The sequence below is a fragment of the Pongo pygmaeus genome, chromosome 5, assembly GCF_028885625.2.
Source record: "Pongo pygmaeus isolate AG05252 chromosome 5, NHGRI_mPonPyg2-v2.0_pri, whole genome shotgun sequence".
NCBI classification, from domain to species: Eukaryota; Metazoa; Chordata; class Mammalia; order Primates; family Hominidae; genus Pongo; species Pongo pygmaeus.
The window spans coordinates 100,609,542-100,628,537 of NC_072378.2; the positions used below are offsets into that span (position 1 = coordinate 100,609,542).

An 18,996-nucleotide genomic window follows, 5' to 3' on the forward strand; every position below is an offset into this window, starting at 1 on the left:
AGATAGGAATGGTAGATCTACACTGAGAACAAAAGTCCCAGAATTTCTACCACTCTCTTGCTTTGCGACTTTAGTAAACAAGTGAGCCTCAGTTTTTTTCACCTTTATAAAGAGGATATCACTCCTACACATTGCAGGACTGTGAAGAAGCTAGTTAGGTCAAAGAAGAAAGCCTGGTTCGGGTCCATACATAACAGGCACTTAAAACCTGGTAGCTTTACTGTTGTTAATACTACTACTTTCTAGGGCAAAATTTTCTGTTGAAAGTCCATAATTATACCATTGCAGTAGAACGAACCCTACTGCTACAATTCTGGTTCTGAAACAGCAACAGCAGGAAAATAATCTGTACCAATAATGGACAGGTTTTGATTAAGAAGATAACATGGAGTATTCAAGTCTTATTCACTTCCGGGTGTTAAAATGCACTTCTAAAAGTGAATAAAATTCAAGAACATAAAGAACCTTAAAGATTTCTAGCCAATCAAATTCTAAGGCTTAATCATAATGCCTACAGTCTTACCTGGAAAATTACAGAAGCCAAAAGAAGAAATGCTCTTAGAAGAAAGTAACATAGAGGCTCAAGGTAGGGAGGGAAAAGGGCATGATATTGGCAAAAGCTAAGAAGTGGGTTGTTTTATTAGTACAACACGCAGGAGAACACAGATGTACTTTCTATGTAATGAATTCCCTGAGGAATAATTAAAACTTATCTTAAAGAGGTCTAAAACAGGAGAACACAGATGTACTTTCTATGTAATAAATTCCTTGAGGAATTATTAAAATTTATCTTAAACAGGGTCTAAAAGTTTTATCCTTTTATTTCAGCCAATTCCCTATTTGAAACTCTAGAAGGAAAATATCTTGTTTCTAAAGAAATTGTGAATTAAGAGTAGACGTCAATAATTCCCCTACATGAATTTAAGATGCTTAGCTTCAAAACACAGGAATATGTACAAATCTACTTAAACTTCAGTGCACCTGTGTACTTTGTCAGAATGTCTGAATTTACATCCTGGATCCACTATCTACTCTGTAACTCCAGACAAATTTCCCAACATCTCTAAACTCAATTTGCTAATCTATAAAATACCTGCCACCAGTGAGCAATAATCTATGGGACAGACAAAGCATTTACTTAAGGTACCAGCAAAGCCGACCAGGAAAGTTAGAAAAACTTCTCAAAATGGAACTTGATGTTTGAAAAAGACATCAACTTTGTCACCACGGTAATAAATGAAATTTTCTTAGATTTTCTTATGTTTGCTTTAGTATGCTATTTTAAAAAAATTTTTAATCACATATGGGAAAGGAGGAGTGTAACCTTTTCAGTTCTTAGGGCTTCTAACATCTTAATCCAGCACTGCCTATCTCAAAGCACTGCTATAAAGATTAAACGAAGTCATGCACATAAAGCACTTAACATAATGCCTTATGTCATATATTAATGTCAGTTATTATTATTACTATTGTCATTAGTCTTATTCCTCTCCACGTTTCACTCAGAAACCTCTCTTACAGTCTTTGTGGTAAATGTAATCATATGAATATACATTCCCATGTTTCTAATACTAGTTTAACAATAACATAAAGGTCTTTTTTAAAAAGACTTTTAATACCTAGCCGTTAAAAATGGATTTATCATCAATTAGTCATTAGGTCAATTAACTATTCAGAGCTGGGAAACCACAGGTTGAGAAGAATTTTTGCCATCAGCATAGAAGTGGCTTTATATGCTTTTCTTAGATTATATGTAAAAATATTCCCATGGTTCTGCTACATTTCTGGAGCAAGAGCACACAGCATGCTACATAAATATTCCTATTTAAATAAAGAGTCAAGTAAAAGCTTAAAAAGAAATAGAAATTAACTGTTATCATATGAACTGATTGCCTTTTTAATTATCCTCTTTCCAGGCTTAAGTATTTAGAAGTAAATAGACAACACATAAGATATAGCACACCCTAAAGTGAAAACAACACTGGTCAAGAACAATTGTAGTGAAACAACTGTAGGGAAACAATTGTAGAAAACTACTGAAGCATCACTTGAAAATTATACTGAAAATTTGCCATAACAACAGAATATAACATATAACAGCAAAGAATTATAACTAAAATATAAAGCATGAATAACCTATACTGCAGAACAAAAATTATGATAATGATTGTCCATTTTCATATACAAACAAGAAAACCAAAACACTGACTACATAAAACCATACAGAACTACCACTCAAGCCACTGACAGGATGTGAAATATCACCTTACATGTTAAACTATCCATTAACCCTAGTTGAAAAAAATCATTGAACCAGACTATGCAGGCTTCAGTGTGGCTTGTCATACACCTTAACAAGGTGCTCAGCCCTCACCTCATTTGGCTCTTAGCTATCTGCATACCCTTGTTTCTCAGCACTCCACCTTTGCATCTTGCATGCTTGCTGTACAGAGCTACAGCTCTCTGAAAACAGTGTTCACGCCTGAAATATGCTCCCTAACTTTCTGGTCCACTTGAAAGAGTTAAATCTAGTCATATTTTAAGACTTGGTTTAAACTTAACCTTCTCTATGCATACTTTTCCTACATACTAACACCCCTATAAAATCTATGACTTGTTCTTTTATGCACCCATTTTCTTTGCATGTAGTATTATAATACCTATGATATTTCAGTACAATTACTTGTTGACACGTCTCCTCCTGCTAGACAATTAATTCTGAGAACAAGTTTGCTATCTTATTCATCCTTTTATGTTCAGTAAATAGCACTGTACCTAGCAATACAATAAGCATCCAATAAATATATGACAAATGAAACTATTATGAAAAAAATCTAGAACAAATATTCCCCTTCCAACAATCAGATTCAGTTACATACTTGAAAATTGTGGTGAAAGACTAAGAAATACAAACTTACTATAGATATTCAGAAGTGAAAGTAATGGTTTTATGGCTTACTAAGAAAATAAAATATCCATTAATTAAATATTTATAAGTTTCAGTTTATTATAATCATAATTGGATAACTGCTATGTATTCAATTATGATGAGCAACATTAGTAAAATTTTCTTCATAAATCACAATTTTTAAAACAATATCATATTCAGAATGTTAGAGAAAATAGTAAGAACAGATCTGATAAAAATTAAACCAAGTGTAAAACATTCAAGGTAAATAAGACTGATCACAGAATTAATGATATAATATCTTACTTCCAAACTAATGCTAGTTGGCATAACACCTATGGGTTAAGTCCTTCAATACCTACTTAGCTAATTCTCTAAATTAATTTTTCTCTGAAAAATACAGCTACTATTTTTTCTGTATTTCTGATACTCAATGTGATTTAAAAATTCTTAATTCCAATAATAACAACAAAAATAATCACAGCTACCACATAATGATTATTTAATATGTTACTTACCATTTTGCATATATCACATTCAATCCTTATAACAATTATCTATCTTGATATTGGTGTCTCCTTGAGATAGCCCAACAAGAAAACTGAGCTTCTGAGAGATTAATTTACCTAAAGTGTCACAACCAGTAAGTGGAAAGGGAAGAACAAACTGATTTCAAAGCCTGTCCTTTCTACAACAGTAGGCCATCCCTCTTAATCTTTCATGAAATATGTTACTCATTCAATTTGTCCAGTATTAAAATTAAGTTGACATCAAACCAGCACTGTCCCAGTAACCAGAGCATGTGGACACCCAACTATTGTCTGCTGACTCCTCTGCTACACTCATTACACTTTCAGACCTCCTGTAACTATCCATTGGGAACGTATATACAGGCCTGCTATGTGAAACCATTTGGCTATAGATTCAACTACTATACAGAACATTAAAGAACTTTGTTTGCTAACCACCCATGTTTAAAAACACTATTTCATTAAGATAGTTTACATTAATATAAAAAAATCAATCATTTCAACTATACCTCATCCTGAAGTTCATCACCACTTTTAATAGAAGCAAGCATATCATATAAAGTACAGCAAAGATCTTCTACTCTTGGCACTTCAGTCATTTCCTTCAAAGTTGAATTTAAGTACTTTTCAACTTCACACCACAAAAAGGAGCCATTTGTTTTTTCCACAGGCTTGAGTTCTGGGGTGCAAGCCTCCTGGAGATGTTCATTCAGAAACTTCTTATAATCTAGGCTTATAGTTTTCTGAGTTTCACCATTTATTGGCAGTTCATCAAAGTGGTCCAAATCATGCATGTCAAATGAAAATGCTAAATTTTTACCAAAAAAAACCCTATCGCCATGTTCTTTTTCTGTCATCTGCACAAGAGCAGTAAGATCATCTTGACTAAAATGAGAAATAATTCGATTAGTAGCATTACAAGCTGCAGTGGCAGATGATGATGGAAAGGGGCCAAACATCTGTTTGATAGCCTTTGTTTCCTTGTGACCAACAGAGTCCTTCAAGTGAAATGTCATGAAGAGAAATGCAGCCCCACTTTCAATTGCTTCTCTCCCATTATCAGTTCCAACTATTCAAAGACAAAAGAAACAGTATTAGCTCAATTGAATCATGGTTCAAGTTACAATCTTCCAAAAAATTACCACAAATATTCTCCTGAGTAAATCTAACAGTCAAATCATAGCAATAGACCAGGTGTAATGGCTCCGTATAATCCCCACACTCTGGAAGGTCAAGGCAGGAAGATCACTTGAGTCTAGGAGTTCAAGACCAGACTGGGCAACATGGTGAGAACCATCTCTACCAAAAATTTTTAAAAATTAGCCAGGCATGGTGGTGCGCACCTGTAGTCCCAGCTACTCAGGAGGCTGAGGTCGAAGGATTGCTTGAGCCTGGAAGGTTGGGGCTGCAGCGAGCCATGATTGTGTCACTGTACTCAGCCTGGGCAACAGTGTGAGACCTTGTAAAAAAAAAAAAAAACAACAAAAACATAGCAATAAAGACAGATAGCCAATTTAAGGAGCAGGAACCAACCCATTCCTGAAGAACTATTTATTTCCCAAAGAACTACTTTAGGTAAATAAATCATTATCGGTAATTATTATGTATCTAAGTACAGAAACTACCTAGTAACAATCCTTACCACTTCTTTCTAAAAACAACTTAAGACACTAGCTAAAACTCACTTTAAAACTAATTTTAAAGATTGATTTGATGAGCTAGTTAAATAAACCAAAGTAAGGTACAGAAAACCATCTGAATTATAGATTTTTGGAGCTTCAAGGAAACCTCAAAAATCTATAATTTTCTTTCCAATTTGTACCATAAACCTGAGATGGCAAGAAATACTTCTATAGTTCTCATTCAAAAACATTTAATACCATCAAGGATATTTACTAAGCTGAAGATAAAGTTAGTCATATTATAAAATAAAAAAGAAAGCTCCTGTTTAAAAGAGGCTAGAAGTAAATATAAGAAGAATCAGCCTCTGATTTATTTAAGGCATTTTCTCATATCCAATTTTCTCAAATAAAAAAAAGAATCTGTATTTCTGACATGGGTTTCAAAGAATATTCTTAGAGAAGAAAAGAAGAATTTAAATCTTCAAAAGGCCCCAAAAGCTATGTGACTTACCTAAATACTGGTAAAGTTAATAATGTAATGAATACTGGTATCTTTCTAAAAAACATGACTCTGCAGTTGCTCCCGCCTGTAATCCCAGCACTTTGGGAGGCCGAGGTGGGTGGATCACCTGAGGTCAGGGGTTCGAGACCAGCCTGGCCAACATGGCGGAATCCCATCTTTACTAAAAATACAAAAATTAGCTGGGTGTGGTGCCACACACCTGTAATCCCAGCTACTCGGGAGGCTGAGGCAGGAGGATCGCTTGAACCTAGGAGGCGGAGGTTGCAGTGAGCAGAGATAGCATCGCTGTACTCCAGCCTGGGTGACAGAATTGAGACTCCATCAAAAAAAAAAAAAAAAAAAAAGAAAAGAAGGAAATATGACTCCAGTATCATTATTCACAAATCTTCCTCAGCTTACTATAGCTTGATCCAAGCTCCTACACTGCCAGAAGCTGGCCCCAGCAATTTATTTTCCAGTCTTATTGGCTATTATACATTTCCTGCTCCAGCCAAAAAGAATTTCTTAACCAAAAACCACGTTCTACCCCACTCTATGCCTATTTCTATATCATACTGATTCTTCTTCATGGCCTCTGATTGTTCAAATCCTACCCATGTTTCAGAATATAGCTCAATTGCCTCTTTCAAGATGAGTACAATGTTGAGTACATTGTACAAATACAGTGGTACTGATGACAATACCACTGTAGTATTCCTCACTGTACTTAGCCCCAAATAGGTAGCTCCACAAAGATTAGTTGATTTAAACTAGACCCAGGCCTCACTGACACCAGGCTAGTATTTTTATACTACATCAAACTGCCTGAGTCACTTTTTACTTTATCTGCTATTCAGTCATGTGTAGAAGATTAACAGTTTATATGTAGGAAAATAAGCAATTTTACAACGTATATTTCCAATTTGTTCACGTATGAAGTCTACTTTTACTGTTATAATTTACACAATTATCTGACATACAATTATTCTTTTAGTATTTAAGAAAATATATGAAAATCTTCTATAAATAGTGCTTTTAAATTAATTCAATAGCATTTATGTACATTTATTTATTCATTCTATACATTTTACTTATAACTTGTAAAACAGGTTTTGGATAATTTGGGGATTATGGTACTTCTACAGATAATTTAAAAGGGTTGATAGAACTGACACTAAAGTCTGAGCAAAAATGGAATTCACATTTACAAACATTATCTACCATTGTAAATATACATTTTTTGTAAAGACAGTATTGTTAACACTTTGCATCTTGGGATTTTTTTAAAAATAATAATTTACAAAAAACTTTCACATAATTATCTCACTTTGTCCTAACAAAAGTATCTCCATTTTATAGATGTTAAATGGAAACAGAATTTGAGTAATTAGGGAAAGATCAAACAGCTATTACATCATTAAACAAGATTAACATTAGTCTTCTAACTCCTAAACAAGTTATTTCCCCTATGTCACACTGATTCCCTGTAAATTCCTAGAAAGTAGACTTATTTCTAATTCTTGTTTACAAAATAAATTTTAAAAATAAGGTCACCTTAAGAAATAAAATAATGGAAGAACAGCCTTATTATGTAATGTAAAAGTGTAATTAACTTGAATATCCATTATTAGGTTACTGGTTGAATTCTGATATAGCCATATATTACATTCACCAAATATAGTGCAGCAGATTTATATATCTTGCCTTGAAAAAGTCCATTAATAGTGGTTGAAAAAGTTATAAGCCCATGTTTGAAGAGAAAATAATTGTAGACTCACAGAAACATCAACAAAGATCAAAGGCAACTTTTTTGGAGTTTCAAATTTTTAATAACCATTAACTTAAATCTATAATTTCAAAAATCGCAAATACTTAAAAAAATTTAAACCTAGCTGGGTTGTGGTGTTTCATAAATGTTAATACTCTACCCTAATTACTAACTCTCCTTCTGCACAACCTATGTGAAATGGACACGTGTTCATACCACAGAGCAGTTTCTCAACAGAGAATCTCTATATGCCTTACTGTTCTGGGAGTTCCACTAGCCAACACTATTTGTTGACACGGATGGCTACACAACAGAAATAATGACTACAGCATTCTGAAAACAATGAACTTTTCCAGGGCGCTAAAACATCAGACGGTAACTTCCACTTCCACCACCTTCCTGCAACCACCCCGGCTTGTCTTCCCTAAAGGGCACAGACATGCTTTCCAGCACAATGTCTGCATGAGATGACGTATGTAGGCGTAAGAGACTGGCTGTTAGCACGCTGCCCGGATGAGAGCCCAGATCAGATTGGAGCAGACGAAGGATCCCAGGTGCTGCGGCCGCAAAGGATGCACCACAACTTGCTGGTACAGCCCACTCAGTGTTTTTCGGGTGATTAAAATGTACGAAGTTTGTAAAATGTAGACAAAATACCTGAAGAAAATGATGCAGTCAGTTGTCTAATTAGCCAAAGCTATCCAAGGCCCAACTTACCCTCAACAAAAATGTAATTGGAAGGGAAACACTAAGCGATCCTCTATTAGCCGGCTGAACCACCACCCAATTGGCCACATCAGAAGGGGTAGATGGAATGGCTTTGGACAACGCGTGTGGTACACTTCTAAAGTAGAAAGGTGTTAGTCATGTTCTGTTTTCTGACACTAAATCCAAAATTGAACATGTTACATTAACTGTGAGAATCCTGTTCCAGAATAGCCTTTTGTTCATTTCCCTTTATATTCTATATGTAATTTAAGTAATAATACAAACGATTAGGTTTATGATCTTTGGTAAGTTAACATTTGCACCCAATTCTTAAAGCTTTTTCTGTCTGCTTCATATCACTCACTATGGTCACCTTTCGAAGAGGAATCAGGATTTTAAGTTTAGATTTGGCCACAGATAAATTGATACACTAATCAACTGATGAAAAGTTTATATAAAACTTAAGATATAAAACTTCAGAACTCCAAACTTTTAAAGAAGGTACTCTAGAAACCTACATACTTGGGTATCTTTCTATCCATAAAACACTGAATAACATAAGCTGTAAACCGGAAAACTGGCTCTACCCACCTGGCACTTCAACTGTAATATATTTAAAAGGATGCACTTAGAAGGTCCCTACAATACTTTTATTAAGACGAAATACTCACCCTACTTTGCAGTTATATTGAGAGGAAATGGGATGTGAAATTCACAGTAAACTATAAGGCACTTCCCAGAATTAAAAAAAAAAAAAGTCAAAAGTGGAAGAGGCTTGCCAAAAATCACCATTAAGTAGCAGAGCATGATCAGAACTCAACTTGGCTGGCTGACTGGTGCTCTTTTATTATAAATAATTTTCAAACTTAAAAAAAAAACCTTATATAGAACCTTACCATATAAAACGATATATGTGGTAGATTGTCACTATAAGATTATAAAATAATTTTTTAAAATCAAAGAGTTAAATGATGGTTACAATTGTCAGTCATCCTCAACACACAATTTACATCTGTTTTCTTTTGATTCAAAATATTAAGAATTAAGTGGTTGTAAGTTGTCACTTTTTTCTGTAGCCTACTTTAATAGTTGAGGAATCTTGGAAAAAGGATGAGTAGAAAATTTTAATTAAAGATTGAATTAAAATATCAATCACTTGCATCCATAATTGATAAATATTCCTTTTTTTTTTGAGACGGAGTCTTGCTCTGTCACCCAGGTTGGAGTGCAGTTTTGAGATGGAGTCTTGCTCTGTCACCCAGGCTGGAGTGCAGTGGCGCGATCTCAGCTCCGGCAACCTTCGCCTCCTGGGCTCAAGTGATTCTCCAGTCTCGGCCTCCTCAGTAGCTGGGAGTACAGGCACGCACCACTATGCCTAGCTAATTTTTATATTTTTTTGGTAGAGTCATTTCACAATGTGGCCCAGGCTGGTCTCAAACTCCTGAGTTCGGGTGATCCACCTATCTTGGCCTCCCAAAGGGCTGGGATTACAGGCGTGAGCCACTGTACCCAGCCAATAAGTATTCAATTTAGAAGTTGTCAACAAATGGGTTCCTTGACCAGTTAAATCCTCAGAGATTAGCTCATTTTTTTGAATCTGACAAGTATGATGATGTTTTCTTTTACAAATATGTAAAATACAGGACCTTACCTACAACATTAGATACAACAAAGTACATTATTTAACAAAATGCAAAAATGATTCAACTTGAATATAAAATATACCATGTCCCCATAATTTTTCCCTCTATATATTCCTGTTCATTTCCTATTAGTATAATTATTAAACAAGTACAATATCTAAACTAGTCTCATGAATCTTGCTAATATTTTCCTCAATTTTACAGAAAAACTCAGATACAAAGAGATTACATAACATACTGATGCTACAAGAACAAGCCAGGTACTTTTTTTTTTTTTTTGAGGGGGAGAGTATTAAACCATCTTTCAAATGATCACAAAATTATCAAACTTTTGACATAACAGAGGTAGACATTTTCCATGTGGCTTTTCGGGGAACAAAATGAACAATTTCTGTGATATAATTTTAAAATTACCTAAGTAATGTAATTTAGTATAATAAGCCTCATGTATTTTAGAGTATATTACTCTTTCTGTGCATGAAAGCACCTTTAGCAATACCTTGCATTAAACCGGCAAAATATTCAAGAAATGTTCAATATAGTGATTTGAAGGAGTTACTTAAATGTTAAAATTATTACTACATTTACATAAAAACTGTTGCCTTTGGGATGAGCAAATAAAGGAAAGCAAACAAAGATATTTGTTAGAAAAAAAGAGTAGTAGTACAAAAGATTAAAAATAGTTCAAGGCATTTCCCTATGTTTTAAAAACAGCCATTTAATTTTATGTACATTCATTACAAAATGTGAATACTCAACTTGCAACTTTAAGGCAGCAACCAGCCACTATATTACCTTTCCAGTAGTATAAAATCCTGCATCAAATTACAATGTAACTTCCCAAGCAACCAAATAGCTAACATAAAAGTTTGAATTAGACTTCATATAAAAGCTTCCTATAATAAAACCATCATTTTGAGCATCACTAAGGAAATTAAAACAAATCATATAGCTCACTGAGATTTAACTTCCATTTTAGATTGTTTTAACATCCAAGGAAAAACAAACAAAAAAGATTATTTTCACTTCAGTGCAACACTTCAGTATTGCATCCATTTATCGGATGCTTATTAATATTATACTCGTAATACTATTTAAAAGTATCAGTTTTAAAATGCCACTACTAAGGAATGCAATTTTAAATTTTCTTATATTTAAGGAATCATAATTTGTTAATGAAAACTAATCTACTAATAAACTAAAGCAAATTGTCAAGAACCTTTTATTTTTTTTCTTTTTTAGGGACAGGGTCTGGCTCTGTCACCCAGTCTGGAGTGCAGTGGCACAATCTTGGCTCACTGCAGCCCGTGCCTCGTGGATGCAAGCCATCCTCCAAACTCAGCCTCCCGAGTAGCTGGGACTACAGACGTGCGCTACCATGCCTGGCTAATTGTTTTTGTATTTTTGGTAGAGATGGGATTTCACCATGTTGTCCAGGCTAGTCTCAAACTCCTGAGCTCAAGCAATCCACCCACCTCGGCCTCCCAAAATTCTGGGATTACAGGCGTAAGCCACTGTATCCAGCCAGTATCCATTCTGTTTACAATTGTTTAGCTATATTCCCAGGTAATCTGAATTGCCTATTTACACAGCTGATACATTTGCAAAGTCCTCTTGATTTTTAGTTATCCAGCTTTTTTAAATTTCTCTTGTAAAATGGACATAAATATAACACCTCTGTCTTTGAAACATTCAAAACACAATATAATGCTGTCCAATGTTACCTTCTCTATGAATTCTTTCCTGACTTACCTAAGCAGTTTCCTGCCCTTTGAACCAGTACATCACTGGACACATTACATCTGTCATAACATTTAACCCATAGAAGCAACTATTTGTTTACTAATGGTTATTAGCACATCTAACTTATAATAAAATTATTAATTGACAGCCACTTATCAGTTTAACCCTAGGCACTTTATACTACTACTTAACATCACAACAACTACAGAGGGTGAGAACTGTTATCACCATATTATAGAAGAGAAAAGAGGTTTAGTGATATTAATTAGCTACCCACTAGTAACTGACAGAACTGAATTTGTACCCACATATATTAACTGATACTTTGAAATTATCCCAAACTATAAAAAAGTTAGGAATCTGAAAAGCAAAGACAGTACGAGAAATATAGTTGCATCAAGTACACAGATATAATGCCTAGATGTGGAGCAGATATCTGGTGAATAAAAGGCAACAAATGTGAAGAAAAGGCCAAATCATTAGCACAGACTTGAGCCCTACCATTATCAAGCTGCTGACCTACATAGGGAACTTGTCAGATGAAACAAATTAACCCACTTGGTGTCTTTATCACTACAATAGGTTTTGATATTTGAGCTGAATATATTCCTAATACATATATTTATGGATGTATAAATATGTAACACAAATATAAAAATAGGCATAAGAATGAAAAACACCAATTTATTATACTTATGATACTGGTTACCAGGACCTGAGCAGGGTACATAGGCGTTCTCACCATGATAGCCAAACCTTAAGCTAAATAAATACACAAGCATGTGTTACTTATCAATCTGAAATATTTCATTTTTAATCTATGTAATATAAAAAGCATAGTAATTCTTTTTATTGAATATAACAAGAAAATATACAGTACACATACAGTTCAAAGAATTACCAAAAAATGAACATACCTGTGTAAACTGGTTAACTACTTCAAGAATCAGAATATTATCAGCTCCCCAGAAACCTCCCTCATATTCACTCCTAGTCACTACCTCCTTCCTCAAGAGCAGCCACTATCCTGACTTCTAAAACCAGACTGGTCATGCCTAGTTTTCAGTTTCATATTAATGGAATCATAATATGTGTTGTATGGCTTCTTTTGTCAACATTGTAAGATTCACTTACAATGTTATACATAGCTGTAATCCGTTACTGCTATGAGGCAGTCTACATACTACAACTTAAGCTTTTTAACAATGAACTGGGTTGTTTCTACATTAAGGCTATCACAAATAGTGTTGCCATGAATGCACCTATTTTTGATATACATGTACGTACAAGCATTTTTATTGGATATTTATGTTCTAAGATTTAAAATTTCACTTGTCCAACCACAGTAGGTAATAGACACTGTCAGTTACTCAAAGTGGTTGTACCAATTGTAAACTCTAGCAGCAGTGGACAAAAATTCTAGTTTCACATTCTTGATCCTAACAATAGGTATGTGTAAGTCTTTTACATTTTAACCATTCTAATAGGCATGCAGTGGCATCTCCTTGACTACCAATGAAGCTGAAGCCCTTTTCATGTTGACTGGTCAACTATCTCCTGTGAAGTCCTTGTTCAAAGTTTTTACTCATGTTTATATAGGATTATCTGTCCTTTCCTTATTGATTTGTAGGAGCTCGTATTTAATCTGGATAAAAGCTCTCTTTTTGGCTATATATCTTGAAGCTATATTCTCCCACTCTATGTTTTGCCTTTTTACTCTTAATAAATAGAAGGTATTAATTTTACTACAGTCCAACTTAATCATTCCCTTTGTACTTTTTGTTCTCTGTTTGATAAATTTTCGCACATACCAAGATCCTGAAGATACTCTTTTACATCTTTTAGAAGATGTATTGTTTTGTGTACCATGCTTAATTCTGTAGGCTGTTAAAAATTATTAGTAAAATAGGTACTTTTTTTCATCTGTATATGCAGTTGACCCAGCACCATATACTGAAAAAATAGCCTTGTCTCACTATTGTTTGGCCTTCATTATAAATCAAGTATATTTCTATCTGTAGGTTTGTTTCTGGGCTATACTCTGTCATACCAGTCCATTTGCCTATTCTTGGACCAACACCACGCTGTCTACTTATCTTTATAATAAGTTTTAATATCTACTAGAGTAAGTTCTCCCTTTTTATTTTTCAAAGTTAACCAGGCTGCTCTTTGCCTTTGAATTTCCATATAACTTTCATATTACCTTGTCCATTTCCACACATATACACACACACACCCTCAAACATAAGACTGTGCCTGGGATAGCATTGAATCTACAGATCAATTTGGGTAAAAAATATATCATTATAATAGTGAGTCTTCCAATCCTTGGTATATCCCCGTTTATTTAGATCTTCTTTAAATTCTCTCAATATTTTAGTTTTCCATGAAGAAGTCTTGCTTATTTTTTGTTAAATTTACTCCTACGTATTTGATGTTTTTGATGCTTTTGTAAATGTAAAATAAATTAAAATTTATAAAATTTAAGGTAAAATGTATTAAGTTACATAAAGATAAGTGTAATTTTTAATGTGCTTCTAGTAAGTAGAAATAAAATTGATTTTTATATTAACCTTGTTAAATTCATTTTCTACAGGTACAGTCATGTGAAAAATTGAAAAGTTTTTTTTTTCCAGTCTTTATGCCCTTACTTTTTCTTGCCATATCATGTTAGCAAGGATTTTTAATACGGTGAGAAACAGAAGTGGTAATAGGCATTTGTGTCTAATTCCGTACCTCAGGGACGCTTCTAACTTTGTACCTTAAGTATGTTTGTTCCAAGTTTTTTATAGCTACTGCTTATCAGATTAACAAAATCCCCTTCTATTCCTAGTTTGCTGAGATTTTTTATCATAAGTAATGTTAGATATTCATAAAATACTTTTTCTCTACTGAATAATCATGTAATTTTTAAACCTTTATTACTTTACAACAAATCATGCTATCTTCTCATATTTATTAATCCACTCATTATAAACATTTGATCACACACACACATCATGTGTATTTCTTTAGCTGACACATTTGACAGTACATTTTAATCTTCATGAGATATCACTATATATACTGCGGTATGCTTCTCCTGAGATTTAGGATATCCTCTTACATAGCCACAACATTATCACACCTGAGATCTAATATTACCTAATGACGTCCAGCCCATATTCAGATTTCTCCAATGGCCCCAAAAATATGTAATTTTTTTCTGATTCAAGAGTCAATCAAGGATCATACATTACATTTTGATTATTATATGCCTTTAACCTCTTTTAATCTACAATAGTGCTCTCATACCTTTTTAAATGACATTATGACATTCTCCATTAAAGCCATCATAGCATATAGATTTCTTTGTACTTAAGGTTTTTAATTACAGATTAAATTCCTTTAATAGTTAAATATTCAGATTTTCTGTTTCTTCTTTTGTCCATTTTAGTCATTTTTGTCATCTTAGTCCTCTGAATCTGTCAGAAGCTCTGCTCATCTTCTCATCCTCCTCTTTTCCATCCAGCCTCCTCTTCTGGAATGGACAATTCACTTCCAGGAAAAAGTAGCCCAAATGCCAGGATCACATTTTCCAGGTTAGTTTCTGCTTCCACATCTTGGCCCCAAAAGTCTTCACTGCTTTGATAACTTCTCTGATATAGTCAAACAAATTTTGTATTTTGCAGTTTTTCTAGGTATTCTCTGTAGAGGGTTGTTCCACATTACCCTGTCTGCCACTTTGTGGGAAGTAAAACTCTTTAAACTCTTTTGCAATCTGCAATTTTCAAAATAACTGTCACAAATACTGCTATATTCCTTTAACAGGCCTTTATAATTCTAAATATCTACCATTATGTCCACATACAAAATTGCCAGATTCTGCTACTATCTTTTTATACTTCCTATTCCAGTCATTGCTTTATAAATGGCTTTCCACCCAGATTTTGATTCCTCATTTTTTAACAGCAAAATTTCACTTCCTTGATAACTCACAAACTACAATGGATTTACAAATGCCTTAAACCATACTTTGTAAGCCACTCCTGTCCAATCTACCTTTTGATTCATACTTTTCTTAAAGATGAAGTTATTAAAGGTAAGATGCATAAAAAAGACAAAACTCATATAAATCAGGGCTTATAAATTAGAAAAAGCAAAACAAACAGGTCTTTGTATGACAAGTTGAATAGTGAAAGAAACTTATTCATTTCTGGCTGAGTCTTCATTTGCATCCATACTATAGTAAAATCATTAGATCAATACACTCTGGGACAACTTCAAACATTCTATTCTGGCTCTTGAAGAGATATTCAGTTTGACAGTTAGAGAGCTGATTAGGGAATGGTAGGGTCTTTCTACCCACTTGTCCACTACTCTTGGCCCCCATCTTAGTTTCTGTCTGCACTGTGCAAATCTTATTAGCCTCATGAAATAATTTAAATTCTTAAGTAACAGATACATGCCTAATACATGATGCATTTTATTGATTACTAGTCTCAATCTTGACTTCTTTATTTTAAAAAGTTTATACCTAGAGCACATAAAATATACTGACAAAGTTTCATTGCCAACAGAATATAGACTGTATCCTTCAACATTCATGAAGGAGACAGCTATGCCTACAATGAGTATTTGAATACACTAAGATTAAGGACCAAGAATACTATTTTAAAATAATTTATATATTTTCTCCATAAAACTAAATTTTATTATTAAAATAATCTTAAGGGAAGAATCAAATTGTAAAAAGGTATGGGAATATACCACATGTAAACTGTGGGGTTGGGGGTGAGAGGAGGAATACTTAAAAATAACAAAAAAGAGAGAAACTGCCACTTGTAAGACATCGTCAGCATTACAGGTAGTGAAGACCACAGAGAACTTTGAGTTGGATTCTCAATACTTCATTTGTTTATTGAACATCTACTGGATCCCTTGCAGCATATTAGGCAATGGAGTAGAAAGATGCTGTGATTCCTGTAATACCTGTTTCATTAAAGCATTCACAGTCTATCAGAGACTTCACTACTGTGAAGCAAGAAGACAGGAAAATAATTATGAAACAACAAGTACTCTAAAAAAGTATGTATAACAGAACACAATGGGGAAAGTTATTTTAACACATAAAAGAGAGAGGAAAAGCAGTATGCACTGTTCAGGAAATTCAGACAGTAAACACTACATATGTTGGCATAAAGGTTGCATGTGATTCAATGGCAAAGAGATAAAAAAGTAAATCGTGTCAACTCATAAAGGAGTTTTATGTATCATTCTAAAGAATCCGATCTAAAAGGTAAGCTGGGAATAAAAATGAGCTTTGCCTTTGACAAAGATCAGTCCAGTGACAGTGAAGAAGGTGGATGAGAAACGAAGGCTAAAGCAAACGACTACTGAAGTAGTTCAGACATGAGGTGGTAAAAGGCTGAAATGGGGCAATGGTAAATATAGAGTAAATTTAAGAACAGCTGAAAAGTAGACTTACTAGGATATGACCTCTAACTACAAGGAAAGGAAAGGTAAAAATCTAGGATTTCTATCATATTTCTATTTCAGAATTTAAATCTAGGCCTACTTTCAACACATACAAACCACAGGATTCACTTTAATGGGCCCTGTTTCTTCACATACAAAATGAAGGCATTAGACAAGATGTCCTCTGGTATTTCCTCCAGCTTAATGTCAATTGTCCAGATTAAACAAATACGCATAGCCTTAAGTGTCTCATAATATTATACTCAAGTGAAATATTTTTTTCTTTATTCTCTGGCTTAACCTTTTTAATACAATTATACCAAAATCATCTACGCTAGAAGATAAATATAAGAGAAATGACAGGGACATTTTCCACATGAGGCTAATCCTTTCAAAGCTGGTAGCTTTAATTACATTTCCAGTATCAGCATTTTCATCCAGAAGGGACAGCTGACTACTATTCAACTTAAGTTTCACTAAAGCTAATAGTTATTCAACTTAAGCACAGCATTTAAAAATGGGTATAACAGATTTAGAATTTGCCTACATCCAACTTAAGATTTTATTTGTCTGAGAAATATTCTTTTGAGACATTAATCTCAAAATAATCCCTTAAACACACAGGCCAGGTGATCAGTCCCTAAGTATGAATCAGATATTTACTTCACCACAGGTACAATCCCCAGAATTATATTTAATGACTCGTATTTAAAACAATCTTTTTTGACTTGTGGCCAGAGATAGCTGGAGAAAGCAATCTAAAGAGTCTTCTTTTCTTAAATCTTAAATTCCACATCATTTATGTAAAGAAATAACTTAGTCATGGTATTGAATAAGCTCAATATGTCATTACATTTTTGCTCAATATTCTGAGGCATTTTTATAATAGAACTAAAGAAGAGGAAGGACACTCTGTATAGTTTTTGAAAAGTACTTTAGTCAGATTCTGGATGCCTCAACATCTTACAAATGAAGACATGATGAAGACCAGGAGGGTTAAGATTCTAGTCAAGATGATGTGGAAGACTGTATTTTTGCCACTATTTTTCAAACAACCTGTCTCTGTATTCTTAAAATATAAAGTCTAATTCTATGCCAAATGCCATTACAAACCTCATCAAAGTGTGCTATATTGCCCCTAGGCTTAAGCAAACTCAATTTTTACTAATGTCCTTCAACTTCTGAAGATCTAACTATAGAAACATGAGACATTTTATACTTTCACAACTTAAAAAAACAATGAGGACATTCAATTAAATATCATACTGGGTTACAGACCAACAATAGTTAAATGACATATTTTTAAAAGTTAACATATTAGAAACAAAAAATTTATAGATTTGATGACCATAAAAAGTTTTCAAGTCTATGAGATGTAACAGAAACACAATCCAGAGCTGGTATATGGAATAAAATTGCCAACCAGCAAGCATATGGTAAGGTAAGGATCCAAATTCTCTGTCTACCAAGGAATCACCTGAGAACAGTTTTTTCATTTATTTAACAAATGAATTTTTATTAAGACCCTAAAATATCCTGGGTTCTAGTATAAGCACTGGGGATGGAGAGTTTAACAAGAATAAGATCCTATTCTCAGGAAACTTTTATCAGAGTGATAATAAACAAGTAAAATGTCAGACAATAATACATGTTATGGAGAAAATGTTATGAATGATTATAAGATAAAGAGTGATTGGGTAACAACTTACTGGCATGAAGACCTCATTAAGGAAGTAATTTTTTAGCTGAGTTTAAAATGACAAAAAGGGATCTACCATCATTAAGATTAGAACAGAGCATTCCCAACACAGAGAGCAGCATGTGCGAAGACCCAAATCAGGTACTAGCTTGGTAGGCTTGAGGAAGTTGAAGACAGACATGTGTTTGACACAGTAATGAAGGCAAGAATGAAGTGAGGTCAGAGGGAGGGGAAGGCCAAATCATGTAAGACCAGAATAGGAATATGGACATTTTATAGTTGCAAACCTGCCAAGTTTGGAAAATCTAGAACTATAGTAGTGTTAATTATGCTTTTTAGTTATCAGAATTTGGAATATGATGAATTTCAATGTACAAACACACGGGTTTTACCAGTCATTTGTTTTAGTTTGATTT

General features: G+C 33.8%; 1 protein-coding gene across 5 annotated transcripts in view; it reads right to left on the bottom strand.

The window, feature by feature from the left end:
* The window catches only part of ASCC3 (activating signal cointegrator 1 complex subunit 3), a 377,366-nt gene that overhangs the window by 340,360 nt on the left and 18,010 nt on the right, over nt 1-18,996 (bottom strand). For all 5 annotated transcript variants that reach the window (XM_054490290.2, XM_054490292.2, XM_063666450.1 and 2 more), the window contains one exon: nt 3,948-4,507. In XM_054490290.2, the coding sequence (XP_054346265.2) occupies nt 3,948-4,507 (560 nt within the window). The remainder of the gene's footprint in view (nt 1-3,947; nt 4,508-18,996) is intronic.